General features: G+C 42.6%; 1 protein-coding gene across 8 annotated transcripts in view; it reads left to right on the top strand.

The window, feature by feature from the left end:
• The window catches only part of eya4 (EYA transcriptional coactivator and phosphatase 4), a 467229-nt gene that overhangs the window by 253682 nt on the left and 190706 nt on the right, over window positions 1-22841 (top strand). For all 8 annotated transcript variants that reach the window (XM_041188541.1, XM_041188542.1, XM_041188548.1 and 5 more), the window contains 2 exons: window positions 975-1024; window positions 20487-20611. In XM_041188541.1, coding sequence (XP_041044475.1) covers window positions 975-1024; window positions 20487-20611 — 175 coding nt within the window. The remainder of the gene's footprint in view (window positions 1-974; window positions 1025-20486; window positions 20612-22841) is intronic.

The raw sequence follows: 22841 nt of genomic DNA, 5'->3' as shown, positions 1-22841 counted from the left end.
TCTGGATGTGATCTCATCAATGCCTTATACTACTGTAGCAAAACATCCCTACTTTTATATTCCATTCTGCTTGCAGTGAAAGACAATATTCCACCTGCCTTCCTTGTCGTCCCTGCGTACTAACTTTTTGTGATTCAGAACCCCCTGCATCTGAGTTCTGCAGCCTCTCTCCATTTAGATAATATGCTGCTTTTCTATGCTTCCTGTCAGTGTGGACAAGCTTATATTGTCCCACCTTATATTCCACCTATCAAACTTTTTTTCCCATTCCCTTAACCTATCTATATCCTTTTACAGACTCCTTATGTCTTCTTCACAACTTACTCTCCTATCTATCTTTGCATCATCAGCAAATTTAACATTTGTATATTCAATTCATTCATCCAAGGCATTGACATAGATTGTAAATTGTTGAGGCCCCAGCAATGATCCCTGCGGCACTCCACTCGTTATATCTTGCCAACCTGAAAATGACCCATTAATGCCTACTCTCTGCTTTCTGTTAGCTAACCAATCTTCTATCCATGTTAATATGTCACCCCTTACACCATGAGCTGTTATGGCTGTTCCAGTCAAGTTGCAGGCAGGAGCAGATCAGAAGGAAAGGCATAACTTGACCCAGACAGTATCATTTTCTACTTTAAATGTTGGAACCTGGTTCTTTGGCTGCTTTGTTTCTGGGCAGAACACTCCCTGACCAATGTAAAAATGCATTTCACATTCTAATAAGTCTGGGTAAGTGTGCTTGGAGCTGTTCCTGTACAGTAATGGATTGTACTGTTTAGTATTATGTACCGCTGCTATAAAGGTTTAAGAAAGTGTTTAAAGGAGATCATGGTGAGCAATACAGTTACATAAAGGCATATGTTACGTGTGGATAATTCTTTTTCATTAGCTCTCTGAATACTCCATGTGCATCTGATCAAAGCTGTACTTATTCCATGAGAATAATTGGTAGCGATTTACTCTTGCAGGTAAAGAAAACACAGCCAGATTCAGATGTTACAGAGCCTCAGAACGCCAGGTAATTGAATATTTCTATGTTTTTACATCTTTAATATAAGTAAGCAGTATGACGATAAATAGCATTAGCACTTGCTGCGTAGTTGCTATTGCAAAGCATGTGTTGCTTGAGAACTTGATCCATTGTTAAACTGAAATTCAGTGTTTTCTCATTAGTTAAACAATCAAAATAATGTTTGCAGATGAAACGTTTTAAAGCAAGGAAAATGTTAAAATGGGTCTGTAATCTCTGTCAGGAGAATTCATGGAGTGATATGGTGATATCAGCAAATTCTTAGTTTTGACTCAGCCCTTTCTCAAGTATTGAGATCAAGAATTCAAGATATAGCTTCAATCAGCAAATCTGGGTCCTGGAATTTATCATCTTGTAAAAACTGTAAATGTTTTAAAGTTAACTTTTAACTTTGCATGGCATGCTTGTAAAATTGAAATCCAACAAAAGCAGCTTGTCTTTTTACAGATGTTAGTAGAATAAAATTTTTATAATGTTTGTGTAACATTTTAATTTTTTTATGTAGGAAAACCAACTGACTGTAACATTTTAAGCTAAATTATTAAACCACACAAACTACACAACTGAATTTAGATGTAAAACTATGAGATTTAAGAACAGTCCAGTACCTTACCTCATCCACACAATGAGCAAACTGTAATGATTGTTAAACTTTGAACCCTGATAATGTAAAGACTCTGATCTGATGATCAGTATGCTATTCTACTCTGTTCCTTCTCTTGCATTTTTGTATCTTATATTTTACTTGGAATGACTAGTTGTAAAACTTACGTATATTCGGCTCTTGGCTGCACCGGAAGTTGATTTTCAAATAAATCAATAAACGTTTTTTAAAAAAAGTTGCTTGGGATTAGCATAAAAAAATAGTTTGTTACTGAAATAATTTTTCAACATTTTCAACGTACTATAGAAAATATTTCAAGCGCTGATTGTTAATATTGTCAGCCTGTTCAGTTGATTACCAATGTAAGCATAGAAGTGCAGTGCAACAGATCATTATTCTTTCTCATTTTGATCCAAGCACAGCATTTGGATATTAGCTAAATGAAGCTGATTCAGGAGTAAAGTTTGCTGAATTGTTGGTTTATTCATTGCACAAGATATTCAGTATAGTCTGTGAAGAAGAGTCATACAGACTCAAAACGTTAACTCTGTTTCTCTCTCCACACTTGCTGCCAGACCTGATGAGTTTTCCAGCATTTTCTCTTTTTAAATCAGAATAGGCAGAATCACAGAATTACACAGTGCAGAAGAGGCCCTTCAGCCCATCAGGTCTGCACCAACAGGTGAGAAACACCTGACCTACCTACCTAATCCCATTTACCAGCACTTGGCCCATAGCCGTGAATGTTATGATGTGCCAAGTACTCATCCAGGTACATTTTAAAGGATGTGAGGCAACCTGCCTCCACCACCCTGCAGTGCATTCCAGACTGTCACCGCCCTCTGGGTAAAAAAGTTTTTCCTTACATCCCCCCTAAACCTTCTGCACCTCACCTTGAACTTGTGTCCCCTCGTGACTGACCCTTCAATTAAGGGGAACAGCTGCTCCCTCTCCACTCTGTCCATGCCCCTCATAATCTTGTACACCTCAATCAGGTCGCCCCTCAGTCTTCTCTGCTCCAACGAAAACAACCCAAGTCTATCTAACCTCTCTTCATAACTTAAATGTTTCATCCCAGGCAACATCCTGGTGAATCTCTTCTGCACCTCCTCCAGTGCAATCACATACTTCCTATAATGTGGCGACCAAAACTGCACGTAGTACTCCAACTGTGGCCTCACCAAGGTTCTATACAACTCCAACATGACCTCCCTACTTTTGTAATCTATACCTCGATTAATAAAGGCAAGTGTCCCAAATGCCGTTTTCAGCAACATGCCCCTCCACCTTCATAGATCTATGGACAAACACACCAAAGTCCCTTTGTTCCTCATAACCTCCTAGTGTCATGCCATTCATTGAATACTTCCTTGCCAAATTACTCCTTCCAAAGTGTATCACCTCACACTTTTCAGGGTTAAATTCCATCTGCCACTTATCTGCCCATTTGACCATCCCGTCTATATCTTCCTATAGCCCAAGACACTCAACCTCATTGTTAACCACCCGGCCAATCTTTGTGTCATCCACAAACTTACTAATCCTATCCCCCACATAGTCATCTATGTCGTTTATATAAATGACGAAAAATAGGCGATCCAGAAGATCCCTGTGGTACGCCATTGGACATGGGCTTCCAGTCACTAAAGCAGCCTTCTGTCATCGCCCTCTGTCTCCTACAATTAAGCGAATTTTGAATCCACCTTATCAAATTACCCTGTATCCCATGTGCATTTGCATTCTTTATAAGTCTCCCATGTGAGAACTTGTCAAAGGCTTTGCTGAAATCCATATAAACTACATCAACTTCACTACCCTCTTTTACACACCTGGTCATCACCTCAAAAAATTCAATCAAATTTGTTAGGCATGACCTCCCTCTGACAAAGCCATGTTGACTTTCCCTGATCAAACCTTGCCTCACCAAGTGGAGATAGATTCTTTCCTTCAGAATTTTCTCCAATAGTTTCCCTACCACTGATGTGAGACTCACTGGTCTGTAGTTCCCTGGCTTATCTCTACAACCCTTCTTAAATAGCAGAACCACATTAGCTGTTCTCTAGTCCTCTGGCACCTCCCCAGGTGGCCAGAGAGGAATTAAAAATTTGGGTCAGAACCCCTGCGATCTGCTCCCTTGCCTCCCTCAGCAGTTTGGGACTCATCATCCGAACCTGGAGATTTGTCCACTTTTAAGCCTGCCAACACCTCCAATACCTTGTCACTCCCTATTTCAATTTGCTCAAGAACCTCACAGTCCCTCTCCCCGAGTTCCATGCTTTCATCCTCATTTTCTTGGGTGAAGACAGATGTGAAGTATTCATTCAACACTCTACTGATGTCCTCTGGCTCTACCCATAGATTACCCCCTTGATCCCTAATGGGCCCTACTCTTTCCCTAGTCATCCTCTTCCCATTGATATGCTTATAGAATATTTTGGGATTTTCCCTGCTTTTACCAGCCAGAGCTTTCTCTTATCCACTCTTTGCTCTCCTAATTGCTTTCTTAAGCTCCACCCTGCACTTTCTGTACTCCACCAATGCCTCTGCTTATTTGCTCCCCTTGTACCTGCTAAAAGCCTCTTTTCCTTTTCATCATATCCTGAATATCTCTGGTCATCCATGGTTCTCTGGGCTTGTTCCTATCACCCTAGAGGGAACATGTTGAGCCTGTGCCCTCCGCATTTCCTTTTTGAACGCCCCCCACTGCTCTTCTGTAGATTTCCCCACAAGTAGCTGTTCCCAGTCTACCTTGGCCAGATCCTGCCTTATTTTACTAAAATCCACTCTCCCTGAATCCAAAACTTTTTTTGCAACTTGTCTATTTCTTTGTCCATAACAAGCTTAAATTGTACTATGTTGAGGGCGATCTCACTAAAATGCTCCTCCACCACCACCTCAGCCACCTGTCCGGCTTCACTCCCCAGAATTAGGTCCAGCACTGCACCGTCCCTTGTTGGACCCTATACATATTGACCTAAAAAGTTCTCCTGTACACATTTCAAGAAATCCACTCCATCCAAGCCCTTAATACTATGTCTATCCCAGGTAATGTTGGGAAAGTTGAAATCACCTAATATAATTACCCTTTTGTTATTGTTTTTATACACCTCCGTGAATTGTGCACATATTTGCTCCTCAATTTCCTGCTGACTATCTGGGGGTCTATAATAAACACCTAACAATGTGGCTGACCCTTTTTTATTCCTAATCTCTACCTACAAAGCTTAATTCGATGCCCCCTCCAAGATATCATCTCTCCTTACTGCAGTAACTGACTCCTTAACTAAAAATGCAATGCATCCTTCTCTTTTACCCCCTCCCCTATCTCGCCTGAAGCCAATCCTGCCCCTCCCTCAACCACATCTCTGTGATGGCTACTATATCACAATTCCACATGTCAATCCTCACCCTTAACTCATCCGTTTTACCTGTAATACTCTTGGCATTAAAGTTAGAGGCCATCCAGCCTTGCCTTACTCCCCTGAAACTTAAAGCGGCTGTACTCCCTCTGATTTGATTGTTTTACTGTATTATGATGTGTCCCTATTCTGCTAACATTCTGTGTCCCTTCCCCCTGCTGAATTAGTTTAAACTCCTCCCAACAGCACTAGCAAACCCACCTGTAAGGATGTTAGTCCCGCTCCGGTTCAGATGTAGACTGTCCCGCTTGTACTATTCCTACCTTTCCCAGAAACGGTCCCAGTGATCCAGGAATCTAAAACCCTCCCTCCTGCACCAACTCTTAAGCCTAATTAGCGTATTTATCTGTGCTATTCTCCTATTTCTGAGCTCACTAGCAGGTGGCACTGGGAGTAATCCAGAGCTTACAACACAAGAGGTCCTGCTTTTCAGTCTACTGCCTAACTCCCTGAATTCTTGATGCAAGACCTCATCCCTCTTTCTACCTATATTATTGGTACCAACATGTACCATGACCTCTGCCTTATCACCTTCCCCCTTCAGGATGCCCTGCAGCTGTTTAGTGACATCCCGGACCCTGGCACTAGGGAGGTAACACACCATCCTGGAGTCACGTTGACGGCCACAGTAGCACCTATCTGTTCCCCTGACTATAGAATCCCCTATTACTATTGCTCTTCCTCTCTTCCTCCCCTCTTGCTCAGACAGTCTGCTTGTGGTGCCAGAAGCTTGGCTCTGTCTGCACTACCTGGAGGAACCGGCGCCCTCATCAGCCTCCAAAATGGAATACTGATTTGCAAGCAGGACCCCAGGGGACTCCTGAACTACCTGCCTGTTTCTCTTGAACTGCCTGGTGGTCACCCATTCCCTTCCTCCCTCAAGTCCCTTCAGCTGCGGTGTGACCACCTCTCTAAACGTGCTATCCACAATGATCTCAGACTCACGGGTACTCCACAGTATCCCCAGCTACTGTTCCAGCTCTGAAATCTGAGCTTTCAAGAGCTGCAGCTGGACACGCTTCCTGCATACATGCTGGTCAACGGGCACCGGAAATGTTCCTGGCTTCCCACATGCAGCACGAGGAGCACACCACGGCTTTGAGCTCTCCTGCCATGACTGATCCCTTTAAATTAAACCTTTTAAATCAATTACTATGGGGCCCTTTTTCTTGATCCTTGTTACTACAGAATATACAAGCTATAAACCACAAAAAACCACAGTTCAGCATATTCCTAATTCTCTTTTACATACTACTAGCTTCAGAAATTTAGTATAATAAACTGTTTAAATTTAAATTCAGTTGCAGAATAAGTGACTTGTTGAGGGATTAATATTATTGATAGACTATTTTTGTAGTAGCAGTATGCAGAAGATCTGGTCCAAGCAAACCAGTTCATTTATTAGATCACAGCCTTATAATCAACCCTTCTGTTGTTACATAAATGCATTTGGAAATAAATGCCGATATAGAAAATATGCAGCTGAGTAATTTTAATGGGCTATGTTGCAGATTATTGTATTTCTGTTACAAGTAGTTATTTTTATTCCATTTTAACCTTTAAAATGCTAATCATAGCATTTATTGTGTTAATTGTAAAGTAGAGCACCAGTAGTGATTGAACCATCCCTGGGTGGATCAATTCTGTAAACTTCACAGAATCACAGAATTGTTACAGCACAAAAGAAGGCCATTCAGCCCATTATGTCTGCACCAGCTCTCCAAAGGAGCAATTTTCCTCTTGCAACTCCCCACCTTCACCCCATATTCCTGAAGGAAACTTCAAATCAGTGTTATGTAACCTCACAACCTTTGCCATACCTAATATTAAATTCATTGCACTCAGTTGATAACTAAATATAATTTATTTAGTAAGGTATTACATTTACGTAATTAAGAGAAAACAAGACAACTGATTATAGATAACTTTTGCCTAACCTGTATTTATCTGTTAAGCTAGTGGTGTGATAAATATGAATAAGCATATACTTAAGCACTTTAAAGATGCTGAGAGCACATGGAGAGAATGACGGAGCTCTGTGACGCCTGTCCACGACATTTTGGCAGCAATGACAAGCACTGATGAGGCCCTGGCATCACTAATATGTCCAGGGGGTGTGAGGCCAGACCAGTACTTTGGTCTGAAGGTTTCACAAAGTACAGGGAAGAGGCCCTGGACTGAGACACCTGCCTTTATCTTGTACAGAAAGGTTTCACATCTGAGTGACAAGCACTGCTAATCAGAACAAGGAGCAATTGGCAGGGAGACATTCTTGGAAGTTTATTTACAATAGTGAACAGTATGTACAAATGATTAACACCCATGCCCAGGCTGTGCAACTAATTCTTAACTTTCCTAACCCTGCCGCTACGTCTTGGTGCTCCCCGGACATCCACAACGGAGCTGCTGACTGCTACACCCTGTTTCTGATTACCTTAATGGGCGTCCTCTGGAGGGCTGGGAGACCTGGATGATCCCAGCCTGATTTCATGGTCCTGCCACGTGGCAGTAGCATCCTCCTTGGCCTGTGGAGCTGGAGCTGCTGAGGTCACTGGAAGAGGGTTTCAGATGGGCTGGACACTCGACACTCACGGAGTCACCTGAATGGATGACCCCGGGGGATACACCTGCTGATCCTCCTTCCTGTGGGTGCCCGAGGGCCCCAGCTGACTCCTTGAGGAGACCGGCAGCTGGAGTGAGATCGGGCTTACACAGTTTTGGTGGCCAACTATGGCATCAGCAACAGAGTTCAGCCTTTCAGCAGTGCAGGAGCGAAGGCCTGGACCAAGGTCACTATGGCGGCCGTCATCCTAGCAGTGTTGACCTGGGTGCGTTAGCATGCCGGCGCTATTACCTCAGACTGAAGGCAGACGGACTCCTCCATCATGCCTTCCAATCTGAGGAGTGCAGCAGACATCCCTTCCTGATGTTCCCGAGCTTGCCTTTGCAGTTCCAGCAACTGTGACATGACTGGGTCTAGCGGCTCATCATCTGACTCAGACCCAGCAAATTTCTGACCTCCAGTAATCCTCCGAGCATCAGACACCTGGGAAGTCCCTGCCACCACCTACCACAGATCAAAAAGTATGACATGCTCACCAGATTGCGATCCCAAGGCTACTCTAAAGCTAGGTCCCACCGAGGTGTGTGTCTCTGCATTGGTGGAGGATGTGAATGAGCGCTGTGATGGGTCTTCAGGGAGGGTTTCAGCAAGTTCCTCATCTGAGCTTCCCTCAGGGCTTGATTGGAGGCCCCTGGGTCGTGGACTCTTGGCTGTTCCCCAGATGGCCTGTGAAAGCAAAGGGAGATGATTAGTACATGGTAGTGGCCTGTGAAACAGGACATATAACTCACAGCATAGTTGTCTGATGGATGTTGCATTGCAGTATCCTCACTTGGCAGAGCACCGCCGGCCTCACCGTCCGCACAGGAATGGTCCAGATCCTCGCCAGCCAGCTGGATGGCTCGGTTATCAAAGCCCTTGAGGACCTTGATTTCAGGCATTCCTCCACCACTCTGCAACCTTTCCCTCTTTTTGTATGCCTGCTTGTCCTGCATGAATAGAGATGGAGGGAGTGTAAGCAGATGCCTTCTAGGCCAGATGATAAGTATGCCTAGCATGGGTGGTGAGTGGTCCCATGGATGGGCTGAGGAGAATGAAGGTGTGTGTGGGCTTATGTTCTTATGTGTGAGAGAGTGAATGGTGATGTCCCTTGAGCTGGCAGTGAGTGGATCTGTGATGGGTTTGTGAGTGTGTGAGTTGAGAGTGATGAGAAGATTGGCTTACCCAGGCAGAACAGAGGAAATCATTCATCCTCTTGTGGCATTGGCTGGCTGTCCTCTTTTGTATGGCATTAGCGCTGAACAACACTATCATTGCCTCCCAAGCCAGATTAGTGATGTTGCTGCCCATCCTGTGGCCAGAGCGGGAGGATAGAGGACATCACAGCAGGTCTCCACTGTGTCCAAAAGATGATCGAGGGATGCATCTTTGAATCGGGCGGCTGCGGTATTCTTGTCTTACAGGGTCATGTCTTCTGTGCAGTAGTCATGGGCTGGAAGCACTGAGAGGTGTGCACTTGGCTGCACTTTAAATATGGTGCCCAGCATGATGAAGCGGCAAGGTGTTGGCGTGGTGGGCAAATGAGAACCTGCCCATCATGGAAATGGCATGTTTCACAGGAATGCATAATTAATGCGGCGGGTTTGGAACATGAAAAGCTGTCAATGCGGCTGACAGGTAAAACATCCCTGCCTGCTACTGCACTTAGTGCAAATCTGGGACGATTCCACCCTTTGTGTCCTCCTCACAACTTGCTTTCCTACCTACCTTTGTATCTTCAGCAAATTTGGCTACATTCTATCATTCAAGTCATTAATATAGATCATTATTGTTGAAGCCTCCATGCTGATCCCTAACCCCACTAGTTACAGTTTGCCAATCTGAAAATGACCTGTTTAAGCTATCCTCTTATTCCTGTTAGTTAGCTGATCCTCTATCCATGCTAATATATTACCCCAACTTCATGAGCTCTTATATTTTGCAGTAACCTTTTATGTGGCACCTTATCGAATGCCTTTTGGAAATCCAAATACACATCTCTACAGGTTCCCCCTTATCTATTCTGCTTGTTACATTCTGAAGGAACTCTGATAAATTTGTCAAACATGATTTCCTTTTCACGAAACCATGTTGACTCTACCTGATAGTATGATGATTTTCAAAATGCCTGCTATTACCTCCTTAATAATGGATTCTAGCATTTTCCATTGACAGATGTTAGGCTAACTTCCCTATAGTTTCCTGCTTACTGTCTCACATCTTTCTTGAATAGTGGTGTTATATTTGTGGTTTTCCAATCCACTGGGACCTTTCCAGAAACTAGGGAATTTTGGAAGATTACAACCAATGCATCCACTATCTCTGCAGCCACTTCATTTAAGATGCTAGGATGCAAGCTGAGAAAAAACCCAGTTATTTAGAAACAAAATATCAAGTTAAAAAATTATTTTAATTATTTGTTTCCATTGAAAATATTATATTTAAATTAGTTTCTTCTTCAGTTCTTACTTTTTTACTTGCAATGATTCATTGTCACATCCAAGCCTTGAGAGTTTTGATTTAGACATGGGAGAATGAGTAATAGTTTTCAACAGTCCATTGTTCACCTTTTGAAAATGTATATTAACCAAACACCTTTAGCTGATTAAAGTGGCCTTGAGCACAACACACTAACTGGTGGGGTAAGTGCTTTGTCTACTGTGAATCCATGTTCCCAGGCAGCTATTTCCTACCAAGGGCAATACCGAATCTGTTAATGTTAAAATTTCAGCACCATTAATATTAAACATTTAAATGCCAGTGTTTAACTGCTCCATCATTAAATTAACTCCAAGGAAATAATTTTACATTCCCCCACGAGCATGTTTGCAGGCTAGGGTTGGAAGGGGTCATAAAATTCTTCAGATGGCCTTACCTCCGCCCTCCCGTCCACTCCAACCCCTCTGCAATTTTACAGTGGGAAGAGTGATACCTAGGCTGGCCCACCTATGCTTACTGCAAGAGGCCCTTATGTGGCTAATTAATGACCACTTAGGAGCCCTTTCCCCCTTCCCAATTTTCAGGCTGGCAGAAGGACTTCAGAAGTGGGGGATAGCACAGAAAGTGTCCCTGCTTGGCCCTCAGGAGGGGGAAGGGGTGGGGGTGCGGGTTGCCTCCTTCGACAGCCTCCTTTCAACATCGGTCACTCCACCCCGAACCCTCCCCAACGAGGTCTGGCCCCTGAGGGTGCTCCCTCTCTCCCTCCGGCCTCTCCACCAACACTCCCACCCCACCTCTGCTCACTCTATTGCCCCCAACCCTGGACATCACCTCCCTGGTCCTGGACTCCAGGGATTTAGACCCTGGGGACTTCTTGGAGTGCCAGCCCTGTCCACTGCAGCTACTGGCGCTGCTGGGACTAGAAGGCTGCCAGCCAGTCAGATTGGCTGGCAGCTCTCTGAGATAGGACTCCCTCCTGTGTGTGGGGCGAAAATCCCATCTCAAGTCATTTAGTGCCCAGCTACGGGGCAGCCACTATCGGTGGAGTTGCGTTTGCCACTCTGCCACCCTCAAAATCCTGGCCCAGATCAAGGGGAGAACTCTATGCTACCTGTGGGAAAACTGTTGCAATGTTTTGTGAAAGCTCATTGGCAAGACCTTAACAAATATCACCAATTTTTTGTTTAGAATCAGTTACCAGTTTCACTTATTTTTGAGAGAGTAAAAAGAAAAGAATAATACAAAAAATGTTAAAACTGGCAGCTGCAGTTTATCTGACTGTTTCCGCTGGTTTTATTGCCCAATCTTTGCTGTCATGGTCATTTAACAGTTGTGGGAAACATCCCATCTGTTACAAAATACCACCCCCCAAAAACATCTGAATGTTAAATTTTCCACTCAAGTATAATTATTTTGGAAATTGACCTAGAATTATGTTTAAGAGGAAAATCTTCCTGCCTCTAATCTCTGATGGTTAGTATGAATAAAAGGTTACACAATACATGGAGTAGCACTAAAACGTACCTAAGCAACAACAGCCTCTGTCTGACGCACTAAACTGTCTGGTCAAATCATGCATATACAATATGTTACAGGCCTGTTTCAAGATATGATTATAACATATAAAGATTAAATTACCTACTATGTATAATTTTTGTGCCCCCTGCCATTTTAATTTGGGATGGGTAAGTGACATGCTGCCTAAATACGTGTTCTGCTTAAATGAACAGCCACATTAAGCATTTATGTTGAACAATGGATTGCTCTCCATGGCTTCATGATTAATAATTTTACTTCGATTGTTGCAAGTGATACTAGTCTAATTGATGACCATCATCCATTAAATTAGGGACTTATTGTAAATTTATATGAAGTTTTATTTAAAAAGGGCAACATAAACAGACTGCAAAATCACAAATAAGAAACTGAAAACCATGCTTAGCTGTAGCACCATAAAAAATTTAAATGCTTGGCAGTACCCTGCACTTTTTGGCAGGGTGTCCCTGTTAAATTTAACATTATATGGATTTGAGGATGGTCACTGTGGCAGTTGGATTGTATTCCTTCACACACTAATCTCAAGGAGGATTCACTGCCAATTAATACTTTGAATGAAATCGTTTGCAATCTATGCCTATGGTTGAGTTGCTTTAATCAGAATTATTTTTTGTCAGTTTTGAGGTGCAAAACAGAACGATATGGTTTTTCTTCACGATCTTGTTCCCGCCAGCCCCTGCCAGTGAATTTTTTCCTTAATAAGGTCGTCTGTTCTTGCCTATTGCCTGAATCAAATGGGCCTGACCAACATTCTCATGCCATTTCCCCAACTACCACCACTAACCTGACCTCCAGAAAACTGATGGAAAATGTTGCATCGAGGAAGCTTTTATTTTGATATCCCGAAAGAAGCTTCTAAAAACTTTAACCAAGCAACAGTTTTTTGATTGGTCATTGCTCCGAAAATCTGAAGACATATCAAGATAGTTTTTAATGAGTACTTCAGAAAGTAACTTTCTGGAGTGAGGAAATGGATTTTGCAATTGCAGTAATTCTATGCCTGTGTATTGTGGAGGTGGAGTATGAGCTTATGGAAGAGGCTAGATTGCAGGTTCTTAGAGTGAGGTATCAAATTATCTTTACAGTGCAGAAGGAGGCCACTGGCTCTCTGAAAGAGCATTCCACCTAGTCCCATGCCCCTGCCTTATCCCCATAACCTTGCACATTCTCTCCTTTGAATACCTCGAACGAACCTGCCTCCACCACCCTTTCAGGAAGTTTGTTCCAGACTCCAATCACCCTCTGGGTGAAATATTGTTTCCTCACATCACATTTACTCCTTTTGCCAATTATTTTAACTCTGTGTCCTCTAATTCTTGATGTTCTCTTGAGTAGCAACAGTTTCATACTATTTGCCCTGTGCATACCTTTCAAGATCTTTAATACCTCCATCAAGTCTTCTCTTGCCTTCTCTTCTCCAAGGAAGAGAGTTCCAACCTCTCCAATCTATGCTCATAGCTACAGTTCTTCATCCCTGGAATCATTCTTGTGAATCTCCTCTGTACTCTCGCCAATGTCTTCACATCCTTTCTCAAGTATGGCGCCCAGAACTGGACGCAGTACTCCAGATGAGGCCAGATATGTCAGGAAGACCATACGATGTCGGAGCAGAAGTAGCCCATTCAGCCCTTAAAGTCTGCTCTGCCCTTCAATGAGATCGTGGCTGATCTGATAATCCTCAACTTCACTTTCCTGTCTTTTCCCCATAACCCTTGATTCCCTTACTTATTAAAAATCTGTCTATCTTCACCTTGAATATATTTAACAACTCAGCCTCTACAGCTCTCTTTGGTAAAGAATTCCACAGATTAACAACCTTCTGAGAGAAGAAATTCCTCCTCATTTCTGTCTTAAATGGGTGACCCTTTACTCTGAGATTATACCCTCTGGTCCTGGACTCTCCCACAAGTGGAAACAACCTCTCAGCACCTATTTTGTCAAAGCCCCCTAAGAATCTTATATGTTTCAATAAGGTCATCTCTCATTCTTCTAAACTCCAATGAGTACAGGCCCAACCTCCTCCAGCTCTCCTCATAAGAAAATCCCTCCATACCCAGGATCAACCTAGTCAATCTACCCTGGACTCCAATGCCACATTTTTTCCTTTGATAACTACAGTTCTTCACCCCAGGAATCATTCTTATGAATCTCCTCTGTACTCTTGCCATGCCTTCACATCCTTCCTCAAGTATGGCACCCAGAACTGGATGCCATATTCCAGATGAGGCCTCACAGAGTACTCCACAGAGTTTACAAACCTGTAAAGTCTTACTTAGATTGCTCTTTCCATCAGTTCCTCAGAAGACTTTACTTCCCCCTGGAGGCAATTGATGAATTCAATAAGATCCATAAGACTACAGAAATGTATGGCAACCATATTTATTTGTGGTCTTCAATTGGGTGTCTTGATAAACCTGATGAAACTCTGCAGGGCATCCAGCAGGTCTCCAGAATCAATATTCCTTTCTGCATTCCACGTCATATTGCCATGAAGAAATAATTAGTACTTTCTGAATCTGTAGCAGATGTTGATGAAGATGAAGAGGGAGTAGGGCTTCTTTACACACACATCTGGAGAAGAGTACTTAGGAAGGAGCTGAGTTGAGCAGGAGAGCTATCAGCCTGCAACCAGAGAGGAGGCAGCAAGTTAAAGCTGAATACTTTGAGTAAACAAGCATTGTGAAAGCAAATAACGTTCCTGCCCTGAGCTTGTACTTCCCCTATGCCAACTAGCTCACAAAGACCTGCAATCTTGAAGACTTCTGTACCTCACCTAGACAATATAGATATCACAATCTCAAGCCATCAGTCAAATCCATGAAGTTGTAAACTTCACAAAAATGAACTGAAATCTATGTGGTCAAACAACGTTTACTATCAGGGACAAAATTCATCAATATCTTCAAGTAATTTCATACACTAAGACTGCAATTATTTGTTATCACCGTGTCTACTCTTCACTGTTCTTGCTTCCAATTTTGCAAGGCGCTCACTAAGTGATACGTCAATGAGAGCTGGATGGCTGGGAGGATTAAGCTGGACACTTTGAAGACTGAAGTGACATTTTCCCGAAAGCTCCTGAAAGATCCATTTTCAGTTGCATTGTCAAGCCCAGGGCCTGAAGCTTTCTTAAATGCCAGCATTGGATAGGACCTTAAAGAAGTAGATACAATTCACTGTCATGAGAATCGGCAACATGACCATTAGTGTAGGCTCAGAGTTTCTACTGATCAGTGCTATTACAAACCAAATAGTCCCAGTCAAGTTTTGGAAGGCCTGTGCATGTTTCCATCCAGACTGACCCTTAAAGCATCTTTTGAACTACTGGCCACTCTAGGAGCAACGAATATCTCTTTGACCTCTTTCTGGAACTTTGGTTCTTCAGGGTTTCTGCTTAAAATGTGCTGTATATGTCCCAGTTCTCCATCTCATCCATATGCATGGAAACTAACACACTTCCTACATGTGAAATCTTACACACACATTCACTTTTCCAGAACTGTTTCATCAATTCAGGGTCGTGGGGAGTCGGACCCTATCCCAACAGGCAATGGGCACTAGACGGGGTACACCCAATACAGGACGCCAGTCCATCACAGGGCACACCCTCACACGTCCAACATGTGAAATCTCTGCTCCTGAATCACTCTCTCTTTGAAGACAAAGCCCCTGATACCTGGGTCCCTCAACTGAATATAGTAGTTTTTCCATTCTCTATGGAATATTCATCTCTTTTCCACTTCTAGGTACTCCTCTTCTCTAGTGTTCAGGCAGCCCAGAGAAAATTATTTTTGACTCACTAACCGCTTTCTCTCAGATGGGCACATCTAAATTGATTCTGGGGCAGATTAGATGCTAGGATAGAATTGGTTGAGGGAGAAAAGATTGTAAAAATTTGATGAGTCCAGCTGTTTTACTGCCCTCCATTTTTGAGAAACCCCCTAGAATTTTAATTTCACAGAACCTCGATTAGGTATGTAAACAGTTCCATGACTCTTTAAAAAAAATGGCTGATGGTAGTGCCATTCTTATTGGAATCTGCATAAAATTTTTTTTTATTTGTTCACGGGATGTGGGAGTTGATGTCAAGGCCAATATTTGTTGCCTATTCCTAATTGCCTTTGAGAAGGTGGTGGTGAGCCACCTTCTTGAACTGTTACAGTCCATGTGGTTTTGGTACACCCAAAGTGCTGTTAGGGAGTTTCAGGATTTTGACCCAGTGACAGTGAAGGAACGGCAATATATTTCCAAGATAATGTGTGTGATTTGGAAGGAAACTTGCAGGTGGTGTTCCCATCTACCTGCTGCCCTTTCTTAACCAGTTATGACAATCCTGATATTGGCACCTCATCTTCTACTTTTCCATCTCTTCTAGGCACTCTTGTTAGTCTGAAAATCTTCCTCCTTGCGTGCACCCAAAGCATTCTAGAATTGTGCTCCTCCTCCAGTCACAGTTCTTTTGTTTGTTATGCAACCTTTTCCTTAGTAAAGAGAGAACACAGTGTTTGAGAACCTGACTGCCACTCACAACTCTTTTATCCCATATCTACAATGCTTTCAGATTCCAGCTATCTTTAAACTTTTCTCCATCCAGAGTCACTATAACCCTTATTACCCACTTCTGGCAGGCAACGTGAGTTTAGACAGTAGTATGGATTTTAAAGAATGTATTATTGATTACAGCAGTTCCTTTGAATTGTGCAGGTTTCCTTTGACCTAGTTAATGACACTAAGATGGAATAAGTCTTGTGTAGATGTATTACAGGCTATGCATGGGTAACACTTACTTTGGCCAATCTTTTGAGGTAGTTGAACATTTTGCTATACTGTTTAGCAGTTCTTTGGGTGGTGGAGACTGCACTGATTACCTCAGCAATAGCCGTCCATAATGACTGCACCAGCCTCTGCTGCGGCTATTGCCATCAGTTACGAGGAAACTGTTCCTTCTGGCTCTTGCTTCTACTAGTAATGGATGAATCAGAAAACCTGGGAGTCCTTTCTGAGCCTGATACTTTCTGCCTGATACAGCTCTTTTCTCAGTCATAGTTGTTCCTTTCAGCTATTCCACTTATTGAATGAATGTTTGGTCCTTTATTCAGTTGCAGAATTTTACACACTGCAGCATAACTCAATTGTCCTCTTTCCCAGAAAGGGTAAACTAAAGACTGTTGCCACGAAATTCAGCTCCACAGCACCCAACCTTATGGCCTCCAAAGTGGCATCTATGGCATTCTCACTCACTTCTAGCCATGCTGGATTGCATTTAGGTGAGGGCATTAGCACATGCAGGCAGCGACCACTAGAATATGCAGAGGTTGTGACATCAATCAGCATGTAACACTGATTTGATGAAATCACTGCCATTTTGGAGCCAAGTGTTCCAGCTAGCATCCTCCCTTTACCTTACACAGCTGAACATGCATTTAGCAGCTGGAGGGACCTTCCCACCAGTGCTATTTAAATGAATCATCAAATACTTTCAGGTTAGTTATTGATTCATTTCTACTGGCTCTTTTCTGTAATTGTAAAAGTGTTGGTGGTTTCCAGTGTTGTTTAAAGTTACTGAAGTGGGTGGTGTGGCAAATGCTGAAAGACTATGGCCTGAGCCACTTTCTCCCAGACATGAGAGTAGTAGTTTCACCTGCTTTGGCCAACAGCATATTTGGAAGAATAAGCAGAGGTGACATGGCAGGGCAAGCTGCTCAAAGATAGAAGAGGGGAAAAGGAGAACAGCTCATAGTACGAGACCATATCTACCTAGTGTGTTCAAGGAGCAATCATCCTACCAGAACCTCAACAAGGAACAGTGTGTCAAACATCTCTGCTTCACCAATGAAGCTCATTGAAATCTGCTAACTGCTGCAGTCTCAGTGCCTGGCAGGGACCGGATTACCAGTGGGTTTGAAGGTAAGCTTTGAAAGGCCATGAGCTGTAATGGGCAAAATTTTTAACATGCACCCAACCCGACTGAGCATGAAATGACACACGTTGACACGAGCCTACATGATAGCTCAGTCGGCGGGTGTGCACCAGAGCCAGCAGCACACCCACTGACAATTAAAAGGCCTAGTAAGGCCATTAAGTAATCAATTGTCCTGAATTTTTCACACCCCGTTCAACATAACGGTTGACGAGCAGGCAAAAGGCCAACCACCCTTTGCATTTTTTTGGAAACCTATCCATGGGCGGGGTGAGGTTTCCAAAAGCAATTAAAAATAGAACGAAAACTTTAATTTTTAAATAAAAGCATGTGGGGACACGTTTTATTAATTTTTTTCTGTTGTTTAGTAATGTTTTCATTATGTTCTTCATCTACCTGAGGCAGCTCTGTGCCTCAGGGAGATTTTTCAGTTTGCGCTGGGCATGCTCGTCGCCTTCCCTCTGCCCACACAGGCAACACTCAGCGCTGCTGCTCGAAGCCCACCAGCGTGAAATCACGGTGTGCTGTTGATTGCAGGCCAGAATTTTCTGCTCGGCGTGTGGGGGTAGGCCCTGCACGCCGACATGTAAGATGACGCGCAGTGTCCTGAAATTACCGCGTGTCATTCTGATCCTCCGTTTGACGGGGGTGCACCAGAGTCAGCTGCGCACCTGCCGAACTGTCAAAGGCCTGTTACGGCTGTTAGTAAATTAAAGTAGTTGTCAGGGCTGCCCATCCAACCTCAAGGTTGGCGGGCAGACGAAGAACCCAGGCAGCCTTCACTCTTTTCATGGAACCTCATCCATGGATGAGGTTTCATGAAGGGTTTATAAATTAAATATAAATTTTTATTATAATTCATAAACATGTCCCAGCTCATGTGACACTGTCACATGAGGGGACATGTCTGAATAATTTTTTTAATTCTTTTATTCAATTTTTCATGATGAAATTAATCTCCCTGAGGCAACTTCGTGCCTCAGGGAGATTTCTGCACTCTTTCGCGTACTTGCAGCGCAGACCCCGACTCAGCCCCCACTCGCACAGGGTGCGGATCAGCACTTCCGGGTGCACGTCATGCTGGGTCCCTTAATTGGCCCGCCCACACAAAATGGCGGCACGCAGCCGATCGCAGGCGGCGATCAGATCTGCTCCCGACTGGCTCACCTGATGGGGAGAAAAATCTCCCCTATGTAGCTGACTCCTTTCAAGCTGGAGAAAGCATCTCCCAATCTGCCATCCACTGTTGCATAAGAGAAGTCACTGAGGCTCTGCATTCGAGCAGAGCTGAGTACATTTTCTTACCTCTTATCAGAGCGCAGCAGGGGAAGTAAGCATATAGTTTCTCAAGGATTGCCAGTTCCTTCATGGTGCAGGATGCCATTGACAAGAAGCATACCACTTTGCCAGTGCTGCATGTCAACTCTGAAATGTACTGCAACCAAAAGGGATTCCATTCCTTCAACTTTCATCTAGTGTCTGATCATGCGCAGGGGCATCATGCAGTCAATGGCAACAGTCATGAAGCCATCTACACCTGAGCCACCATAACAAACCAGTGGATGGCTATTGGGTGACGTGGATGAAGCAATGATGACATGGCTTCATATTCCGGTGTGGAACTCACAAACATTATTCACCACTTTCCATGGGCCAAGTTGCCCTGGATTTCTAATGTGGACTGCTGGAGGCCGAGGCTCTCTGCCGACAGCTAGCACCAATCTATAAAATTGCTGCAAACACGTCAATAGCAGCCTCTACATCATCACATTGGGTTAAATGGAGGCAAAAATAAAAATGCAATTTGTGAGCTTTCATTCAAAAAACTTGAAATTCTCAACAAATCATTGTATAATTTGCAAAGAAGGTGACCTTACAAGAGTAATTTGAGTTGTGCCCTTTCCAACATAGTAGAAATTTTGAACTTAATTGAACCTTTTGCAATGGATTCCAGCCAACCACCCCACCGCACGCCCCCCCCCACCCCCCCCCCCCCCCCCCCCCCCCCCCAACCCATTTCCTCCAATCAGGAGACTTTATTTTGTGTCACAAGTAGCGGCAAGGAAAATATGCAGATATGGTAGTTGATTTTGCAAATCCGGACCTGTTACCCCTGCTGAGAAAGTGAAACAAGGCTGGGAGAGTTCTCTGGTTCTTTACACTTGTACCTTGTCTCTTGACTCCTGAAAGATCAAATGTACCAAAAGCTAAATTTCTGAAATGATTTAATATTTTAAAATATACTTCAATGCTGTCAGCTGGTTCTGCGTTGAATACTTTGTTTTTTTTTTCTCATCAGGTTTAAAAGTAAAATTTGTATAGCACCATATAACTGATTTTTTTTAGCTAGTAAGGAAAACAAAGTTCTGTAACTTTTTTAGGCTTCTCGAAACACAGGTGATTTCTAAAGAAAATTAGTTAAAATAGTAGGTAATTTATGGTATAAAAACTCTATTTTGACTGCAAATGAGCAGATTGTCATTTTTCAAGGGCATTGCGCACATCAGTGTGACGTAATTTCGGGCAGAAATCAATGCTTTTGTTTGAAACCACTGCACTAAGGGAATTTTGTTACAGCTATTGCATGACCGAAATGTGATACGATAAAAGGAGCATAAAATGTATTTTGGCCAACAAAGTGGTGCCTTAGCAAGGTCCTAAGCTGTACAAACACATCAGTAAAGGATAATGTGAGAAATAAATTGTTTTTCTCTTTTGAAACAAATAAACCAAGTTACATAAAGATCTTTCGATTATCCCCAAAACTATCATTTCACTGTTTTAAATCGTTATGCAATGATGATCAACATGTGTTTTTGAAGTGTTGGGAACTAGTGGAAAATTAGATTGCTGTAAGTTGAATATTTTACTTAATAATTGTGATGAAAGAAATTTTCATGTCCTGGCAGGTCTATGGAAATGCAGGACCTAGCAAGTCCGCACAATCGAGTGAGCAGCGGTGATACTTCTGCTGGCTCAAAACTGGACAAGGCCAACCTGAGTAACTCTTCAATTATATCAAATGGAACAGCAGGTAAGTTGTAGAAAATGTTTCTCTTCCATATTTCCTGCCTTTGTTTACGTTCTCCGTGGCTGCTTTTGAAAATTCTTCACTGTTTTTCTTTAGTTCATAATGATAATGATAAAATAGGGAAAGAATTTTGGGCCTCTCCTCAATGCAGTGATGTGTGTTCTTCATCCATGGCTTAGTCTATAATGCAGCAAGTTCTTTGTTTTAGACGTTTTAAACATGTGGGTGGGCACAGATCTCACAGCACTAATGGTTAAACTAGTACTTGCTCATAAATGAATACATTCATATAAGTAATCATAATTATAAGAAAGTATCAATAGTGTGTGAGTATTTTATTTCCCTTCTGACTTAGGACCATTTATTCTTTTGAGATGTGTTGCCACAATATATATTTCTGTTGGTAGTAGCACAACATACAGGTACTTCCATTTGAAATATTGCAGCTGTAAAGTTAAGCATGTCAAATGGCAACTTGAAAATGTCCCCCTGCTATACTTCACACAACTTAAAGGTAGGTAATAATAGTGATGTTGTCCTCTGTAGAGTGTACATCACATGCCTTTCTACATTTTGATTTGGCATTTTTTCCTTCCAATCAGTGTCTGTTAAAATTTGTGTTTGTTTACACCAAAGCGAAAAATAATGGTACTGAAAACTTTGGTGGAAATTGAATTACATCATTGTTGTAAATTAAGAATAATTAAAGTAGTCGAGTTTCCAAGTTTGGTCAAGTGGATGCAGTGCAGGCCCCTAACTCCCTTACATAGCAGAGCATTGTTATATTTCCAGTTACGCATTCATTTGGTCCAGGACCCTTTGCTGAATAAGGTCTAGACAAAGACCAATCAAACCCATTTCACTTTAGAGTTGGAACTTTACTCCACTTTATTTTGTTCTAGTGAATTCCAGAGACCGTATTTTGCCCATTAGAAGGCAGGTTCAATTCTGGGTTCAATTCTGGATCAGAAATAGCCACAATGATGAGCCAGGTATATAGGCATTAAAATAATTCATTTCAAAAAATTTAGGGAACGACATAAGCAAATCGATTGCAGAAGCTGTTCGACAACACCTCGGTAAAAGACATGTGAACACCTTTAAATGCGTTATGTTGAGCTTGCAGGACAAATACATAACTGAAACAGAAAGCCCAGACTAAATGAACTTTCACCATAAATAGAAGCATAAACAAATCAAATGTGAAGTAAAAAGAACAGAGCCCTATAAACACTAAAGGGGGATGGGCTTCACTTAAATAATATATTAGGACATGCAGGAACATTATAAAGAGATGAAGAAAGACCTAGAAAAGAAAGTAGCTGCAGACACAAAGTACAGCAATGAAAAAAAAAATTGGTATTCCAATAGAAGAGGTAACTCAGAGATGCAAACCATAAAAGTTACATTCAGCCTTAAAAGAGAGGATTAGCACAACAGTAGCAAGAACTTGTATTTATATTGCACCTTCAATGTAGAAATACATCCAAAGGCATTTCACAAAGGTATAGTCTGAGTATACTCTCACAAAGTATACTGAGCTAAAAGAGATAATAAGAAGGTTTTGAGGATAATTTTAAAGAAGAAGAAAAAGGTAGAAACCCAGAGCAGTTTGCGTGGGAATTCCAGAGCATGGGGGTCTAGTTTACTCAGGTTATGTCTGCCAATGGTGGAATAAAGGGAAGGAAGATGGACAAAACACCAGAGCCAGAGGAATAAAGTTGTGGGGCTACAGAGATAGGGTCCAGTTGGCAGTCCACTGATTAGGCTGGTAGCTTCTACATCTCACCCGCTGTCCGTAATTGGACAGCAAGTCAGGAGGCAGCCACTTAGGAGGCTGTATCTTGGAAAATAGCTGAGCGTGTGCTGTTGCCAGCAAGTACAGGCTCAGAGCGCCCATTTCATCCCAATGTCGGGGTCCTGAACCCTGTGGTAAAATCTTGTCCAATGTGTATGAAAGCAGATGGAATCGATGGTACAACTTGGTGACAGAGGGGCAAAGAAGATGGCTTCTGTCTTCCAAGTGTTGAACTGGAGAAAATTTTGGCACATTAGTGCTGAATAAGAGACAACAGGAGCAAAATTGCACAGGCTCCAAGCACAGGGGCAGAGCTTGCAATGTGCGATTACCTGCTCATTATGATGATTGTAGCATGCAGTCAGCATTAACCATGATGTTGAGTGACTGCACACTTTGGTAGATGGCCCAAAATGTAAAATACTAGTGCCAGTT

Source organism: Carcharodon carcharias, chromosome 5 (assembly GCF_017639515.1).
Source record: "Carcharodon carcharias isolate sCarCar2 chromosome 5, sCarCar2.pri, whole genome shotgun sequence".
NCBI lineage: Eukaryota > Metazoa > Chordata > Chondrichthyes > Lamniformes > Lamnidae > Carcharodon > Carcharodon carcharias.
The sequence above is the reverse complement of the archived record's forward strand: the minus strand, read 5'-3'. Positions and strand labels throughout refer to the sequence as shown.